This window comes from Oncorhynchus keta, chromosome 19 (assembly GCF_023373465.1).
Source record: "Oncorhynchus keta strain PuntledgeMale-10-30-2019 chromosome 19, Oket_V2, whole genome shotgun sequence".
Taxonomy (NCBI): Eukaryota; Metazoa; Chordata; class Actinopteri; order Salmoniformes; family Salmonidae; genus Oncorhynchus; species Oncorhynchus keta.
The window spans coordinates 40,832,956-40,851,285 of record NC_068439.1 but is presented as its reverse complement, the minus strand read 5'-3'; the positions used below and the strand labels follow the sequence as shown (position 1 = coordinate 40,851,285).

The 18,330-nt window shown below is 43.6% G+C and overlaps 2 protein-coding genes across 3 annotated transcripts; one reads left to right on the top strand and one right to left on the bottom strand.

Moving 5' to 3' along the window:
- The first annotated feature begins 585 nt into the window (after window positions 1–585).
- On the top strand, window positions 586–3,376 carry utp23 (UTP23 small subunit processome component). Its single transcript, XM_035793484.2, has 3 exons — window positions 586–1,032; window positions 1,118–1,289; window positions 1,961–3,376. Exons 1-3 carry the CDS (start codon window positions 845–847, stop codon window positions 2,348–2,350), a joined length of 750 nt encoding a protein of 249 aa, XP_035649377.1. The 5' UTR covers window positions 586–844; the 3' UTR covers window positions 2,351–3,376.
- LOC118398289 (double-strand-break repair protein rad21 homolog A-like) lies at window positions 2,706–18,239 on the bottom strand. Of its 2 annotated transcripts, none has more exons than XM_035793482.2 (14): window positions 18,090–18,239; window positions 16,909–17,103; window positions 16,497–16,626; window positions 16,101–16,200; window positions 15,127–15,233; window positions 14,589–14,801; window positions 12,351–12,470; window positions 12,100–12,228; window positions 11,683–11,906; window positions 11,247–11,394; window positions 10,776–10,921; window positions 10,391–10,558; window positions 4,887–4,970; window positions 2,706–4,747 (listed from the first exon to the last, which is right to left on the bottom strand). In XM_035793482.2, the coding sequence occupies exons 2-14, from the start codon at window positions 17,050–17,052 to the stop codon at window positions 4,556–4,558; spliced, it is 1,905 nt and encodes a 634-aa protein (XP_035649375.1). In that variant the 5' UTR covers window positions 17,053–17,103; window positions 18,090–18,239; the 3' UTR covers window positions 2,706–4,555. The 2 variants fall into 2 exon arrangements, with proteins under 2 accessions (XP_035649375.1, XP_035649376.1); XM_035793483.2 differs by having other exon boundaries at window positions 16,909–17,129; window positions 18,090–18,214.
- Window positions 18,240–18,330: the final 91 nt, after the last annotated feature.

Genomic DNA, 18,330 nt, shown 5'->3' with positions numbered 1-18,330 from the left:
TGCAATTGTGGTGGGAACCATGAAGCTACATCTTTTGATTGCCCGACAAGGGTGAAAGAGAATGAGGTGGCCAAAGTTAGGGCTGTCCAGAGCATGTCATATGCAACAACTGTTAAAAGAGTTGAGGGTTTGTTTGGTGCTCCTGAAGAATCCCTGGTGCTGCATAGGCCTTCACTGCAGGCTGCATATGGGTTGCCTTTTACCAACAGGACCCTGACATTTTAAAAGTTAAGAAGGTGGACTTTGTGGCATTTATAGCTATGGTGATTAATGGCAATGCCAAGGTAGGGAGAAGGTCCAGGAATGTAGATATAATTGTGGATGCAGCAGAGCGAGCGGTTCCTGGGACTGAAAGATTTCTCGGTGGAGGAATTACATGGAGCCTGAGAAGGGAGATTTGAAAGAAGGAAGAAGTGGGAGTTTTGTTTTTGTTAATATACTATTTTTATTTGTGTGGATTAAGTTAGTGTCCCTATATCGTATGGATTTTCTTTTAAAAAAATCTTGTTTTGGTTTTCAACCCGTCCAGTTGGAGGCGACAATGCAACTTTTGGCGTCGTAAGTCCGCCATAAAACCCACAGAAGAAGAAGAAACAGAAGTCTTGATTCTGACGTTTTGTTTCCAGACGAACATATTCAGCTGTTACTCAACCAAGGAAACGTGTGTTTATATTTTCCAAGCAATTGGATTTTATTGGTTATGAATCCGTGTGTACTAGTAAACCGATACTGACGAAAATTTACAGAACATACGTAATGCAATTGCGTCCATTTGAGTGATATTTGTGTGTGATTTTTCAGGAAGTAATTTTTAGTACATTCTTGGGCTAGCGAACTAGTCACAATGACGATCAAACGACAAAAGAAAGCCAAGAAAAACATCAATTTCTACAAACATAACTTCAGTTTTAGAGAGCCCTTTCAAATTCTCATCGACGGGACGTTTTGCCAAGCGGCTCTGAAGAATAAGATTCAAATCAAAGAGCAGATGCCGAAATACCTCATGGGGGAGGTGCAACTTTGTACTACAAAGTGAGTGGTTTGGTGTTGTAGTAAATGTCACACTGTCGTGAGCTTTACCCAATGACAGTTTTTTTTGTAACCTTATGTCCTACAGTTGTGCATTGAAGGAACTCGAATCATTGAAAGACCTCTATGGTGCCAAACTCATCCTGCAGCGGTATCAGGTTAGGAACTGCAAGCATTTCAAGAACCCCGTCTCTGCGTCAGAGTGTCTGCTCTCCATGCTGGAAGGGACCAATCCACACCACTACTTTGTTGCCACACAGGTAAGTGTTATGTCATACCCTTACTTACCTGGGTCAATCAATGGTCCTGTTTCCCTGCTCAGACCTTGCATGCATCAACCGATGGTTGCATTCCACATCATTGACTGCCAAATTGCTGTAACATGGGGTCATGTTCCTCTGCTTAGACATTGCTGATTTATGCCAGATCTTACAACGCCTGGATTGATATCCCGAGTGGCGCAGCGGTCTAAGGCACTGCATCTCAGTGCAAGAGGCGTCACTACAGTTCCTGGTTCGATTCCAGACTATCACATCCAGTCGTGATTGGGAGTTCCATAGGACGGCGCACAATTGGCCCAGCTTCGTCCGGGTTTGGCCAGGGTAGACAGTCATTTGTAAATAAGACACTTGTTCTTAACTGACTTGCCTAGTCAAATAAAAGGTAAATAAAGTAACCATATGTTATAGCAATATGGTGCCCTTGATGACGCAACCATTGTTTGATGCATGCAATGTCTGAGCAGGGGAACACGACCATGTGGTTAGCTGATAGGTATTTTACCTATCTAGGCGTTGTAGGTTTTGGCATGCGTCAGCAACGCTTGTCACCTCAGGATCAACAACCAATAGTGCCGCCCACCTAACTGCATGCATTAAGTCTATACCACATTTTTTGATTCACCTCTTCATGTCGGATGTTCAATTTCTAGGACCAAGAGCTGACAGCAGGCCTGAAGAAGATCCCAGGCGTGCCTCTTATGTATATCATCGTCAACACCATAGTGTTGGACAAGCCCAGCCAATGCTCGGTTAGCCATGTGGAGGCTGTGGCTCTGGGAGAGATGGTCACACCAGCCCAGCAGCAGAGCATCAACAGCCTGAAGGAGGTGCAGGGGATCGGGCAGGATGGAGAGCGCCGGGGCAAGAAGCGTAAGAGGAAAATCTCCAATCCCAACCCACTCAGCTGCCTAAAGAAGAAGAAAAAACAGCCACCGACGCAGCCTCTTATGACTGAGAAGAAGAAACGGAACCGTCAAAGGAAACGCAGCAAGCCAGAGGGAGGCGAGGGTCCATCCCTCAAACCGCTCCCAAACCCTTAGTGTGGTGGGAAGAAGGCTCCCAAAGGTTGAAATTTGAACAGCTGAATGTAAATGTATACCTCTTTTTATAGATAAATTACTGTTTATATCTCTACTAAACAGATTTGCCAGATCAAAGGCATCCAAGAGATCCAACTTCAAATGTCTGGAGAACATATTTTGAAGAAGCACACAATGAATTCAGTCTTTGTATTGCGTTCATGATGTCATGTTTCTAAAAATGTATCCTCAAAACAGTTCAATCTAGTTTTTGACCATCAGAAGGTATTGATATTCTAAGTCATTATTATAGTAAGTCCATAGCCATTATACCCAGTTTGCTGGCTCAATGAACCAGCTATGAAAAGGATCGTCATTGACATGAACCAGTATTCATTTTATTAGAAAACGTACATCAGATGCTGGGGCTCAGGACTACAAGCATGGCATCAAATATCTGATTTAGAACACATTTTAGCAACAGTATCTACAATATATAATTTTGGGTTTTATACAAAAAGGAAAATGCAAGTTTACTGGCACATAGTTTAAAAGGGGATGCACTGAAACATTACATCATATACAATTTCAGAGGGAGTCCATGGATATCAAAACAATGCATTCATTGTAAAGGATGGTCAGAACTACTTGTCCTCTGCAGCTATGAACCATGATAAGACGAGCAATAGCGTATTCAAGAATGACTGTCGCAACGAGTCTAAACACCTATGCAAGTTTCCATCAAAACTGTTTTAATTAATGAATACCAAATTAAAGTTTTCTATATAGAGATTTCTTGACATTCAGCTGCATCAAATTTGAATTAAATGTAGTTTCCTGACACCCACTGGGCTGAGTTGTCTTGAAAGTTAGAGTGATGAAAGATGCAGCATTTAAGTCTAATTCTGACCAAACCATTAACATCTGCATTAGATAGTTGAAACGAGTATTTTCATTGTCACAGTATGTGACTTAAAACAAAGGTAATTATTCAAGAAATACAATTTCAGGAGCAATTAATTGGAATAAAGTATATTTAAAAATGGAGCATGCAATAAAGAGTAGTTATTTTAAAAATCTACATGATCCTCAAATCACCACAACAGAGACATTTTAAATGTCAGACATTTGAAAATATAAAGTACAGTCAAGAAACACAAGCACTTGTAAACACAATTGAAAAACAAACCCATTGGAATGCTTGAAACTACTAAGCTACTGTTGGTCTTCAAGATAAGATTGCTGGTGTGTTTCAGAAACTTGCCCAGTACTACACGCTTCTTTTAGCTAAAGGGTTTAAAACATGATAACTTTTTTTTATGGGAGGGAAATGGAACCTCTGAATGCAACACATGATATCAAAACATAGAGCTTTCATTGGATAACAAAAGCCAAAGACAGGAGGCATACAATAATCCCACCAATCGTGACTTCCCCCACCAACCGCCGCTTGTTCTTTCAATAAAAAAAAAAAAAAAACATCTCAAGACAAAAAAGCACATACTGAACAAAAAATATAAACACAACATGTAAAATGTTGGTCCCATGTTTCACGAGCTGAAAGAGTTCCCAGACATATTTCTCCAATTTTGGGCACAAATTTGTTTACATCGCTGTTGGTGAGAATTTCTACCTGGCAGGCATGGCATATCAAGAAACTGATTAAACAGCATGATCATTACACATGTCCACTGTGTGCTGGGGACAATAAAAGCCCACTAAAATGTGCAGTTTTGTCACATAACACAATGTCTGAAGTTTTGAGGGAGCGTGCAATTGGCATGTTGACTGCAGGAATGTCCACCAAAGCTGTTGCCATTTTTTCTACCATAAGTCGTTTTATGCACATCGTCATTTCAGAGAATTTGGCAGTACTTCCAACCGGCCTCACAACCACAGACCAGGTGGAGCCACACCAGCCCAGGCTTCTTCACCTGCGGGTGGGGGGGGATGTGCTGAGAAGTATTTGTGTCTATAATGAAGCCCTTTTGTGGGGAAAAACTAATTGGCTGGACGTGGCTCCCCAGTGGGTAGGCCTATGCCCTCTCAGGCCCAGTGCCCCTGCTCAGTCGTGTGAAATCCATAGATTTTAAAATGTTGCCGGTTGTATTTATATTTTTGTTCAGCGTCGGTATAAAAACAAAAATGTATATGCACAGTGTTAGAGAACTAAATAACATTCTATACAAAACAACAGGTTTAGAGTAAAAGCAGCCAGTGTCGAGTCTAGATTAGGTGGAAGCGGGCTCCAGGGGTGGCGATGATGTCGCTGTAGTGCTCTGTCTGGTTGAGCTCCACCGCCTGCTGCTTCTTTAGAACCAAGAAGCTGTAGAACTTGGCGGCAGCCTGCTTCTTGTTGTTGTTCCTGCACAGATCCAGCAGGCTAATTTGCTGGGCCCCCGTCTTGGCCATCACCCTCTGTTGAAGGGCGGGAGAGAACAGGTGCGTCACGGTTAAAGACCCGGCTCTGGTTAGAAATGTTGGGGTTGTTCACTTGGTGAGTCACAACAATTAGTACAGTTCTTAGTGCTCTTGTAGAAGCTCTCCTATGACATACCTGTAGGCCGTGGAGCATCTGCTGGGTTCTCTTGTTCCACCTCCTCTCCTCTCGGGCCTGTTCTCCGGCCTGACCTTCCTCATCCTTTCATGGAACACACAACATTAACTCTACATAAATAATACACTTTGGCTAATGTACAAGCAATGGAAGACCGTAAGAGACATGCTTCTGTGTACTCCTAGGCCTACAGTGCCTTCAGAAAGTATTAATACACCATTACTTATTCCACATTTTTTGTTACAACCCGAATTCAACATTTATTAAAATAGATTTCTCACCCATCTACTCACAATTTTATTGAAAATTAAATACACTAAAATCGTAAATGTTGGGCGATTAGGCCTGGCTCACTGAGTTCCAATTTATCCCAAAGGTGTTCGATGGAGTTGAGGTCAGGACTCTGTGCAGGCAAGTAAAGTTCTTCCACACCGATCGACAAACCATTTCTGTATGTACCTCGCTTTGTGCACGGGGGCATTGTCGCACTGAAACAGGAAAGGGCTTTTGCTGGAACTAAGGGGCCTTATTCCTCCTCCGCCAAACTTTACAGTTGGCACTATGCATTTCAGGCAGGTAGCGTTCTCTTGGCAATCGCCAAACGCAGATTCGTCATCGGACTGCCAGATGGTGAAGCGTGATTCATCACTCCAGCGAATGTGTTTCCACTGCTCCAGAGTCCAATGGCGGCAAGCTTTACACCACTCCAGCCAACGCTTGGCATTGCGCACAGTGATCTTAGGCTAGTGTGCGGCTGCTCGGCCATGGAAACCCATTTCACAATGCTCCCGATGAACAGTTATTGTGCTGATGTTGCTTCCCAAGGCAGTTTGGAAGTCGGTAGTGAGTGTTGCAATCGAGGACAGAATTTCCTATGCGCTATGCACTTCAGCACTTGGCGGTCTCGTTCTGTGAGTTTGTGTGGCCTACTACTTGGTAGCTGAGCTGTTGTTGTTCATAGACGTTTCCACTTCACAATAACAAATTACAGTTGACCGGGGCAGCTCTAACAGGACAGAAATTTAACAAATTGACTTGTTGGAAAGGTGGCATCCTGTGACAGAATCACGTTGAAAGTCACTCAGCTCTTCGGTACGGGCCATTCTCCTGCCAATGTTCCCTATGGAGATTGTATGGCTGTGTGCTCGATTTTATACACCTGTCAGCAATGGCTGAAATAGCCAAATCCACTCATTTGAAGGGGTGTCCACATACTTTTAAATATACACTACCGGTGAAAAGTTTGGGGTCACTTAGAAATGTCCTTGTTTTTGAAAGAAAATTAAAAACAATTTTCCATTAAAATAACATCAAATTGATCAGGAATACAGTGTAGGCATTGTTAATGTTGTAAATGACTATTGTAGCTGGAAATGACAGATTTGTTTAATTGAATATCTACACAGGTATACAGAGGCCCATTACCAGCAACCACTTCTGTGTTCCAATGGTACGTTGTATTAGCTAATCAAAGTTTATAATTTTATTTATCTTTTTTTTCTCCCCAATTTTGTGGTATCCAATTGGTAGTAAGTCTTGTCTCATCGCTGAAACTCCCGTACGGACTCGGGAGAGGCAAAGGTTGAGAACCGTGCGTCCCCCGAAACACAACCCAACCAAGCCGCACTGCTTCTTGACACAATGCCCACTTAAGACGGAAGCCAGCCGCACCAATGTGTCAGAGGAAACACCGTACACCTGGTGACCGTGTCAGGGTGCATTGCGCCCGGCCCTCCCCTAACCCGGACAACGCTGGGCCAATTGTGCACCGCCCCATGGTTCTCCCGGTCACGGTCGGCTGCCACAGAGCCTGGACTCGAATCTCTAGTGGCACAGCTAGCACTGCGATGCAGTGTCTTAGACTACTGTTCCCCTCAGGAGGCCCAAGTTTATAATTTTAAAAGGCTAATTGATCATTACAAAACCCTTTTGCAATTATGTTAGTGCAGCTTAAAACTGTTGTTCTGATTAAAGAAGCAATAAAAATGGCCTTCTTTAGACGAGTTGAGTATCTGGAACAGCATTTGTGGGTTCGATTACAGGCTCAAAATGGCCAGAAACAAATCACTTTTTTCTGAAACTCGTCAGTCTATTCTTGTTCTGAGAAATGAAGGCTATTCCATGCGAGAAATTGCCAAGAAACTGAATGAAGAGCTCGTACAACACCGTAACTACTCCCTTCACAGAAGAGCGCAAACTGGCTCTAACCAGACTAGAAAGAGGAGTGGTGTCTAGTTTGAGAAACAGACGCCTCACAAGTCCTCAACTGGCAGCTTCATTAAATAGTACCCGCAAAACACCAGTCTCGACGTCAACAGTGAAGAGGCGACTCCGGGATGCTGGCCTTCTAGGCAGAGTTGCGAAGAAAAACCCATATCTCAGAGTGGCCAATAAAAAGAAAAGATTAAGACGGGCAAAAGAACACAGACACTGAACAGAGGAAGATTGGAAAAAAGTATTATGGACGACGAATCTAAGTTTGAGGTGTTCAGATCACAAAGAAGAACATTCTTGAGACAGAAAAAATGAAAATATGCTGGAAGAGTGCTTGACGCCATCTGTCAAGCATGATGGCGGCAATGTGATGGTCTGGGGTGCTTTGGTGGTGATAAAGTGGGAGATTTGTACAGGGTAAAAGGCATCTTGAAGAAGGAAGGCCATCCCTCTATTTTGCAACGCCATTCAATACCCTGTGGACGGCGCTTAAATTGGAGCCAATTTCCTCCTACAACAGGACAATGATCCAAAGCACAGCTCTAAACTATTCAATAACTATTTGGGGAAAAAGCAGTCAGCTGGTATTCTGTCTATTATAGAGTGGCCAACACAGTCACCGGATCTCAAACCTACTGAGCTGTTGTGGGAGCAGCTTGACCATACGGTATGTAAGAAGTGCCCATCAAGCCAATCTAATTTGTGGGAGGTGCTTCAGGAAGCATGGGGTGAAATCTCTTCAGATTACCTCAACAAATTGACAACTAGAATGCCAAAGGTCTGCAAGGCTGTAATGGCTGCAAATGGAGGATTCTTTGACGAAAGAAAAGTTTGAAAGACACAATTATTATTTCAATTAAAAATCATTATTTATAACCTTGTCAACGTCTTGACTATATTTCTTCATTCACTATATTCATTTTGCAACTCATTTCATGTATGTTTTCATGGAAAACAAGGACATTTCTAAGTGACCCCAAACTTTGAACGGTAGTGTATAAGTCTCAAAGAGCACTCCACACCTGGATTTTGCAACATTTGCAAATAATTATTTTCAAAATTCTTCAAGCTCTGTCAAATTGGTAGTTGATCATTGCTCGACAACCATTTTCAGGGTTTGCCATAGATTTTCAAGCAGATTTAAGTCAAAACTGTAACTCGGCCACTGTCTTCTTGGTAAGCAACTCCAGTGTAGATTTAGCTTTGTGTTTTGGGTTATTGTCCTGCTGAAAGGTGAGTGTCTGGTGGAAAGCAGACAACCAGGTTTTCCTCTAGCATTTTGCCTGTGCTTAGCTCCATTCCGTTTATTTTTTATCCTGAAAAACTCCCCAGTCCTTAACAATTACAAGAATACCCATAACATGATGCAGCCACCACTATGCTTGAAAATATGGAGTGTGGTACTCAGTAATGTGTTGCATTGGATTTGCCGCAAACAACACTTTGTATTCAGCACAAAAAGTGAATTGCTTTGCCACATGTTTTGCAGTATTACTTTAGTACCTTGTTGCAAACAGGATGCACGTTTTGGAATCTTTTTTATTCTATACAGGCTTCCTTCTTCTGACTGTCAATTAGTTAGTATTGTGGAGTAACTACAATTCTGTTGATCGTCTGGCACTGCAGGATTTGAGTCCCTGGCGGCGTAGTGTGTTACTGATGGTAGGCTTTGTTACTTTGGTCCCAGCTCTCTGCAGGTCATTCACTAGGTCCCCCAGTGTGGTTCTGGGATTTTTGCTCACCGGTTTTGTGATCATTTTGACCCCACGGGGTGAGATCTTGCGTGGAGCCCCAGATCGAGGGAGATTATCAGTGGTCTCGTATGTCTTCCATTTCCTAATAATTGCTCCCACAGTTGATTTCTTCAAACCAAGCTGCTTACCTATTGCAGATTCAGTCTTCCCAGCCTGGTTCAGGTCTACAATTTTGTTTCTGGTGTCCTTTGACAGCTCTTTGGTCTTGGCCATAGTGGAGTTTGGAGTGTGACTGTTTGAGGTTGTGGACAGGTGTCTTTTATACTGATAAGTTCAAACATGTGCCATTAATACAGGTAAGGAGTGGAGGACAGAGGAGCCTCTTAAAAGAAGTTACAGGTCTGTGAGAGCCAGAAATCTTGCTCGTTTGTAGGTGACCAAATACTTATTTTCCACCATAATTTGCAAATAAATTCATTAAAAATCCTACAATGTGATTTATCTGGATTTTTTTTTCATTTTGTCTTTCCTAGTTGAAGTGTACCTATGATGAAAATTACAGGCCTCTCTCATCTTTTTAAGTGGGAGAACTTGCACAATTGGTGGCTTACTAAATACTTTTTTGCCCCACTGTATATATTCTTAATTTCATTCCTTTAGATTAGTGTGTATTGTTGTGAAATGGTTTGATATTACTTGATAGATATTACTGCACTGTTGTAGCTAGAAACACAAGCATTTCGCTACACCCGCAATAACATCTGCTAAAAATGGGTATGTGACAAATCAAATGTGATTTAATTTGAATAGGTGCCCTTCTTTGCGAGCCATTGGAAAACCTCCCTGAGTCTGTGGTTGAGGGACCTTACAGATCATTTTATGTGTGTGGTACAGAGATAAGGCAGTCGTTTAAAAATCATGATAAACACTATTATTGCACACAGAGTGAGTCCATGCAACTTATGTGACTTGTTTAGCGAATTTTTACTCCTGAACTTATTTAGGCTTGCCATAACAAAGGGATTAAATACTAATTGACTCAAGACATTACAGCTTTTACTTTAATTTGTCAAATAAATAGAAAACATAATTCCACTTTGACATTATGGGGTATTGTGTGTAGGCCAGTGATAATATTTGTAACAAATGTTTATCTACTGGCTTCCTAAGTTGGCGGGTCATGTTTCTGGAGGAAGCATGACTCAATCGTCACCTCTCCCAAGCCCATTGGGGAGTTGCAGCGATAAGACAAGATCGTAATTGGATATCATAAAATTAATGAGAAATGGGGGGTAAAATACAAAACAATTATAATGTCTATTTTAAATTCAGGCTGTAACACAACAAAATGTGGAAAACGTCAAGGGGTGTGAATACTTTCTGAAATCTCTGTACATATTTAGCTTCCTTTTGCAAGCTAAGACAGAATAGATCAGTGGCCACCCGCCATGGTCCAAGAGAGCCACATTGTCTTTAGGATACGCAATTCCATCAGCTGTTTAGTTCTTACTTGGAACACAAGTCTACACACCCTGTAGCTCTCCAGGACCAGGAGGGTTGGCGGTGACCTCCGGCACATATTTATCTCTATCTCACCTCCTCGTCTGAGTCGTCCTCTCCTTCCTTCTTGTCCTTTTTCTCCTCTATCAGGTCCAGCTCGGGGAACTGGCTGAGGTTGGTGCTGTCCTCAGGGGGCAGCTCCACCGTTATGTCCAATTGCTGGGACACACCTGAATGGTTGGCAGCCTGTTCCAGAGTACCCATCTGGATAGAGAGAGAATAAGAATGTTTGAGTGGTTGAGTATGGGCAAAAGGTAGAAGCAGCTCATACTTCTACTATCAAAAAGCACTAATGAGATCTTCCAGTGGATACAATATCAAACCCCAACAAGCCTTATATGCTTGACAAACTGCCTTTGAAAGTTTCCCTAGCCATAGTTAAAGAGGGCTTGAGCGAAGAGAGGAGGAAAGAGGCACTCACGGGCAATGCTGGCTCTGTGTCCTGGGCCTTGCGTTTCTGGCCGTGCATGGAGGAGGGTGGGGGCATGACTGACTCGTCCAGGGTGGTCCTGCTGCCCTCCATGGCCGATGCCTGCAATACACTGGGCTCCTCCAGGATGGTCTGGTCTGGAGCGCATACAATTACACACAGACAGAACATTAAACTACAGTAATCAAAGAAAGGTGTTGAGTACAAGTACATGAGTGTTATGGATGAGGATCAGATGAAGTGCCTATGTCAGATTGGGAGTCTGTCTGTTCCACTGGAGTTGAAGAAATTCCAATAGTACCACTTTGAGTGTCTACTACTTTAAATGTATCTACTTTGAATACCAGTCTATGTCTTAATGTGACCATGCCGAGAGTTGGCCCTCTAGCCTATAATGGCATCTACTGTAGAGGAATGCACTGTTGACATTCGGTAGTGAGTTAACTGAGTGGAGTATCTCACCGATGATGTCCCTCTGCATGACCTCCTCTCTGGGCACCTCAGGGTTCTCCAGGTCCTTCAAGAACTCATCCAGGCTGTCTGCCTCACCTCCCTTCCGCCTCTTCCTCATCTCATCTGGAACCAGGGGGGTCAGGGTGCGGGTAAACATCTACAGAAAGAGAATGAGAGGGGGAGAAAGAGAGAGAGGATAGAGTCAGTGTTAGGCTAGGTAGAAACAACAATGCACAAAACCCCTAAAAATAGTGGCTACATTATGTCCTCACAAACTGATTGTTGAGAATAGAAACATATAGAAAAGCTCTAATGAAAGAGATTTAGGAATTAACATAAACACATCTGGGGGGGAAACAGAAAAGCCATTGCCAGGTGCTGGATTGAACACAATAACAGTACACAGCCCTGGTTTGTCTAACTACCAGACCAGTTGCTGGGTTACCTTAAGAAGCCTGCTGTTCCAGAGGGGCTGTGCTGGCAGAGAGAAGAGCTTATCCACGCCTCCCGTCTCTTTCCACATCATCAGCTTCTTGGTGGGTGGCGCAAGGTCCAGCGTGGTGACGATGTCAGAGTAGTCGCTGAGCTGGGCACGGATGGTCTTGCTATCCAGCTCCTTCAGGTTGTCCACAATCAGCTTCCTCTTCCTCTTGGCTTTGGTTTCCTTGACTGTGAGGAGTAAAGAGAAAATAACTTGTAAGTGAATAGTGACATTTTGTGGCAGCAGTGGGATCCAGGGTGCTACTAAACTCCAAGACCAGAGCAGTGGTGCTCCTAAGTGAATACATTATGGCATAGATCTATGTGATGTAGAACATACATAACATGACTATCAGAATTTGAGAGATTGTGGGCTGCTGACCTGTGATGTCGATAGGCTCCAGGGCAAAAGCCTCCTCCTCGTTGTGTACCAGCGTGGTCTGCTCTGTCTGGTCCTGCATGGCGGGCAGGGGCTCTGCTGGGCCTGAGTCTGGGCTGTCTGGACCTCCCGCTATACACACAACATTTAGAAAAATATAAAAACATACAATAACTAATGCAAAAGAGTTCGCTTAGACCATGTTGGTCAAAACATTGTTATGGGAACAGCATATGGTAAGTGTTGCAACGTACGTGAGAGGGCATCAAAGTCATCTTCGACATCGTGTTCCTGCAGCCTCAGCACGCTCTCCGTGATGGCGGGAGGGTCATCGAAAATGCCACCCCCATCCTTGTTACTTAGGAGCTTGTCAACTAGAAACAGGCATGAAAGTGGCAATGCTCAGCAGGAATTAAAGCTGTAATATGTAACTTTTTGGGCAAACTGACCGAATTCACATAGAAATTTAAGTTATAGATCTGTGATTCATTGAAAACAAGTCTTAAAAAGTATATATGTTCTAGGTGTGCTATTTCTATGCTTCCTATTTTTAAGTTTTGTTTTTCGATTAAATCCGTATTGCTGAAGTTATTGCATGATTGAAATTTAAACTTAATTTTCGATTGAGCTGACATGAAGCATTTAAGGCGTCCGCATGCTTCCCATCTAAAATATTCCAGAAGAGTTGGTACATATATTCTGACTACATTTTGTGACGTTTTAGGAAACAAAAAGGTAGGAAACAAGATCTCCCCTTCGTTGATCCTCAACACACCCCACAAGGGTGCATGCTCAGCCCCCTCCTGTACTCCCTGTTCATCCATGACTTCGTGGCCATGCACGCCTCCAACTTGATCAAGGTTGCAGACAACACAACATTAGTAGGCTTGATCACCAACAACGACGAGACAGCGTACAGGAAGGAGGTGAGGGCCCTGGGAGTGTGGTGTCAGGATAACAACCTCTCACTCAACGTCAACAAAACAAAGGAGATGATAGTAGACTTCAGGAATCAGCAAAGGGAGCACTCCCCTATCCACATCGAAGGGACAGCAGTGGAGAAGGTATAAAGTTAAGTTCCTCGGCATACACATCACAGACAAACCGAAATGGTCCACCCACACAGACAGTGTGGTGAAGAAGGCGCAACAGCACCACCTCAACCTCAGGAGGCTGAAGAAATTTGTCTTGTCACCTAAAACCCTCACAAACTTTTACAGATGCACAATTGAGCATCATGTCGGGTTGTATCACCGCCTGGTATGGCAACTGCACCACCCACAACCGCAAGGCTCTCCAGAGGGTGGTGCGGTCTGCACAACGCATCACCGGGGGCAAACTACCTGCCCGCCAGGACACCTACAGCACCCGATGTCACAGGAAGTCTAAAAAGATCATCATGGACAACAACCACCCGAGCCACTGCCTGTTCACCCCGCTACCATCCAGAAGGCGAGGTCAGTACAGGTGCATCAAAGCTGGGACTGAGAGACAGCTTCTATCTCAAGGCCATCAGACTGTTAAACAGCCATCACCAGCACAGAGAGGCTGCTGCCTACATACAGACTTGAAATCATTGGCCACTAACAAAGGGATCAGTAGTCATTTTATTAATGATGTTTACATGTCTTGCATTACTCATCCCTTATGTATATACTGTATTTTATACCATCTATTGCATCTCGCCTATGCCGCTCTGATGTTATTCCATCCTTTTATTTAGATTTGTGTGTTATTAGGTAGTTGTTGTGGAATTGTTAGATTACTTGTTAGATATTGCTGCACTGTCGGAACTAGAAGCACAAGCATTTCGCAACACTCGCAATAACATCTGCTAACCATGTGTATATGACCAGTAAAATTTGATTTGAACAGATGGGACTCTTCAATTAAGTGTTTGTTGTAATTCAACGAGAGACTAATCATTTTCATGCACCGTTTTTCACTTGAGAAATACTGCATCTTAGTTAAATGTGAAATTGTGTGACTAAGATCCTCTGCAAAAAAGTATAAATTAATGACAGATTTCTCAAGTTATCTTAGATTAGATCTGGCTACGGCGTCTCAAGATGAACGAACAGTACTATTGGCACTAAGGTCTATTAAGGGAGTCAAACACACTCGTTCAGTTCGTCTAGCTGAGTTCAGCTCGGCACCAGTCGAACTGAATCATACAGAAGGCTTTACCATGAATGCAGTCTCTGACGACACAGGAACAAATTTCTATGGCACTGTATGTAGCGCAGCTCTTCAGCACTACAGATTGAATCAAGCCACAGGGTTTTTACACCAGATACAACCCTTATGTAAACAATAAATTGGCCACATTAGCCATGGAGGAGGCAAGGGCTATGTCCCATTTACATCTCCTTCCTCCCACACCTGTGCACACTTCAGGAGGAAGGAGATATTATTGAAACGCACCCAAGGAGACAAGGAAAGAAAGAATTTGGTCATAGCCCCAACCCAGGTTATCCTTCCTTCCTTCTTACCCAGCATGCCTCCTTCGCTGTCAGCCATGGGGATCTCTCCGAAGTCATCTTTGTACTGGTCGTCATACTCCAGGTGGTTGGACTTGTCTGTGATCTGGGCCTGAGAGGTCTCTGGGTCTAGGAGCAGGTTGGAGGCTGATGCACCATGGATGATGTCCACCTCGAAGGCACTCTCTTCCCGCATCATCTCCCGGTCATCCATCCCAAAGTCAGCTGGAGGGGAGAAAACACTGAATATGTTAGAATGAGTTTTCGGAATGTGTATGTACAGCAGTAATGAGTGGCGGGCTTTGTCACACTGGGAAGGGAGCTTGGAATAGGCTGGAGTATGGGTGCATTTCAATAATCTGCCTGCATATGAAACTATGGTGAAAACATGGAGACCACTACCAAGCATTTGCTATCACCTATCCATATCAGTGCAGATGAGGTGAAGGAGATGAAAAAGGAAGCAACTACAGACTATTGAGATGCAGTCATGGTTTAGTTTGAGGAGTGAGATGGTGAAAGGATTGGACTGGGAGGCCTGGCTACATACCGAAGTCAATCTCCTGCAGCAGGTTCAGGTTGCCCACCTCCTCCCTCATGGTGATCTCTTCCACTCGACTCTGGTTCAATGTGAACTGCTTGGTTACGTCGATGTCACTGCAAATACAACATAAATCACTACCACTGAGCAAAGAAACACCTAGTGCGGAGGGTACAAGCAAACTGTTACCAGTAAGAGCATACAGAACTCCTGCGGGAGACTGAAAAGATTTGGCATGGGTCCTCAGATCCTCAAAAAGTTCTACAGCTGCACCATCGAAATCATCCTGACTGGTTGCATCACTGCCTGGTTTGGCATTTCCTCTATATCCGACTGCAAGGTGCTACAGAGGGTAGCGTGTCCAGCCCAGTACAACACTGGGGCCAAGCTTCCTGCCATCCAGGGACCTCTTTACCAGGTGGTGTCAGAGGAAGGCCCTAAAAATGGGCATACTGTTCTTTCTGCTACCACACGGCAAGCGGTACCGGAGCGCCAAGTCTGGGCCCAAAAGGCTCCTTAACAGCTTTTACCCCCAAGTCATAAGACTGCTGAACAATTAATCAATTGGCTACCCGGACTATATGTATTGACCCCCTTTTTTTTACGCTGCTGCTACTCTGTTTATTATGTATGCATAGTCACTTTACCCCTACCTACATATGACCCCAATTACCTTGACTAACCCGTACCCCCACACATTGACTCAGTACCGGTATCCCCTGTATATAGCCTTGTTATTGTGTTACTTTTTAAACTTTAGTTTATTTCACAAATATTTTCGCACTCTGCACTGTTCGCTAAGGGCTTGTAAGTACGCATTTCACGGTAAGGTCTACTACAGCTTTTGTATTCGGCTCATGTGACAAATCAAATTTGATGCGAACATATACATCAATGGAGACACAGCACTCATCAGAGCTTCATGGCAAATCTCAAAAAACATATTTCAACTTGTTGGGGCTCTGATGACATGCAGGACTCACTCTAGGTCTGGTAGTGGCTGGTCGAAGTCGTGGAACTCTTCTGGCATGGTGATGGCGTTGTAGGCAGCTTCTCTGTTCTCCTCTGGCAGATCCACCACACCTGAGAGGACAGGGATGGAGGCAGGGGTCAGGCCAGCTCAAACCCACATAGTACACAGCCATAACATCTACCAACAATGTTAGTACTGTCTCGCAGCCCAGTGTGCCACTCACAAGTTTCATATTGGGACTCTTTTCAGGAGCCCCAATTACAGTTCATTCAACAATATATGCCAACTAACAGTAAAATTAAGATTTAAAGTAGATGGCTGTTGAGCCAAACTGTAACTCAGAGTCTTGAATGTAAATCAACAAAGAAGATGTTGGACCAGTCCAGCCGCCTAGCCAATATATTACCTGGTCTGAAGGCCATCTTGATCTTGATGAAAGCCTCGTTACAGTCAGCCAACAAGTACTTGGCTTTCCTGTTGTAGATCCTCACCACCCCCAGGAGCAGATGACCTGATGTACGCAGGGCCATTTTCACCTGGATAAATAAATAATAAGAAAGAATGTAATTGAATCTAACACAGTTCAGAAATACATTTACCCCCTGTGGCAAGATAATTCACTTCAAATCTCTCGTACGCTCATCTACCAAGCCCTGACCCACAGCAAGTGTGTTGAAAATTTACACACTTCTACCGGTTCACGCAACACTAGTCTGTCAAAGTACCCTTAGAGCAGCATTAACCTAGTGGAGACTAGAGAGCGCAGCACATGACAGAAACACATAACAGAAGTGCTGTATGGATAATAGCTTGTTTACCTTAGGGCAGATGATGCTCTCCACACTGCTCTCCAGGTTGCATTCAAACACATGAGCCTTGGTGAGCTTCTTATCCCAGTGGGCCGCTAGCCAGATCTTGGCCAGCGGCCCACGCTTGCTGAGTACAAAGTGGGCGTAAAACATTGACCCAGCACCTTCTCACCCAAGGGGGGAGGAGGGGACGGGGACCACCGACTTGCAGGGACAAAGGTTAGAGACTGCTGTTAGAAAAAACTTCCAGTCACAAGAGGTAATACACTTTGATGGTCATATTGAATAAGGAAAGATTGGACTTTCAGAAATACATTTCATATTGCCACGCAGTAACCGTCATTTCTATACTACACTTCATTACTCAATATCTGTCAAAGTAACATTTGAGTGTGTCATCAGTCCTCGGTGCGACACTCTCACACTATATTGCATGACGAAAGTGCGTTGTGGATGAATGTTAATAAAATGAATGAACAACAATGATTGAATACTCAGAAATTAAATTAAGTAATTAAATAACTAACTAAAAATTGCGCAATTTTGTGATTTGTTTACCTGACCGAATAATTTACGGCTACATCTGTCAAACTAACTAGCTTCAAGTAGCGACAGAGGCCCAATCTGATCATTGTCATGATTTTTTGGTACCCTCCATGGAGGTGGAGGATTTGCGTTGGTCTTGGACCGACAAACATATGATACTTATTAAACACATCGATTATTTATTAACAATGCACAACGAGCTCTGTCATAAAAAAAAGTATGAATACAACTAAGTGAGTTAGGAAACCAATCGTTTAGATTGTAAAAAAATGCAAAATAATAACGGGGCCTCGGCGCGAGTCAAACAACAGCCCCGATAGCTATCTTTGGGGGTTTTGCAGGAGACGTGAGCGCATGTGATACATATTTGTACGTTTTGGTACAATATTGAGTTCCAGATTAATAAACAAATGTGAAGCTAGCTAAATACCCACAGTACAACAGGTAAATAGCTAGTATACTAGGCTAGCTAATGTTACCGAGCAGTGTGTGCGACGTAATCAACAACCCCGTGTCATTTCCAAAACAGCGCGTATTCTGATAAGATTTTTGGTTTGTGTATACCATTTTTTTTTTATCTAACATGCAAAACATTTGCTTTATTCCAGTAGTTGAACGTATATTTAAAATGTAAATCAACTCACCAATTACGCTCTAATTTTTCGGGGCGGCTGTACTGTAGTTTACTTTTTCCACCCCTCCTCTTCCTCCTCCCACTGAAAACAAACAAGATGGCAGCAACCATTTTTGGTCTCTTGCACGGAGAAGCCCCTGACTGCAGTGTGCAGTTCTGGGCCGGGCTCAATGTGGGCGGAGTCAAACGTCGGGGCCGGGTTCAATGTGGGCGGAGTCATTCTTCGGGGCCGGGCTCGATGTGGGCGGAGT

Bases quoted from the DNA above. Each gene is read 5' to 3' on its own strand.
- utp23 (XM_035793484.2), top strand. From the start codon at position 845: ATGACGATCAAACGACAAAAGAAAGCCAAGAAAAACATCAATTTCTAC. The intron at 1,033-1,117 runs GTGAGTGGTTTG...TATGTCCTACAG, and splicing joins GTGCAACTTTGTACTACAAA to TTGTGCATTGAAGGAACTCG. The intron at 1,290-1,960 runs GTAAGTGTTATG...TTCAATTTCTAG, and splicing joins ACTACTTTGTTGCCACACAG to GACCAAGAGCTGACAGCAGG.
- LOC118398289 (XM_035793482.2), bottom strand. From the start codon at position 17,052: ATGTTTTACGCCCACTTTGTACTCAGCAAGCGTGGGCCGCTGGCCAAG. The intron at 12,471-14,588 runs GTAAGAAGGAAG...GCCTGTTTCTAG, and splicing joins CAGCGAAGGAGGCATGCTGG to TTGACAAGCTCCTAAGTAAC. The intron at 11,907-12,099 runs GTCAGCAGCCCA...TACTCCTCACAG, and splicing joins GGAGCCTATCGACATCACAG to TCAAGGAAACCAAAGCCAAG.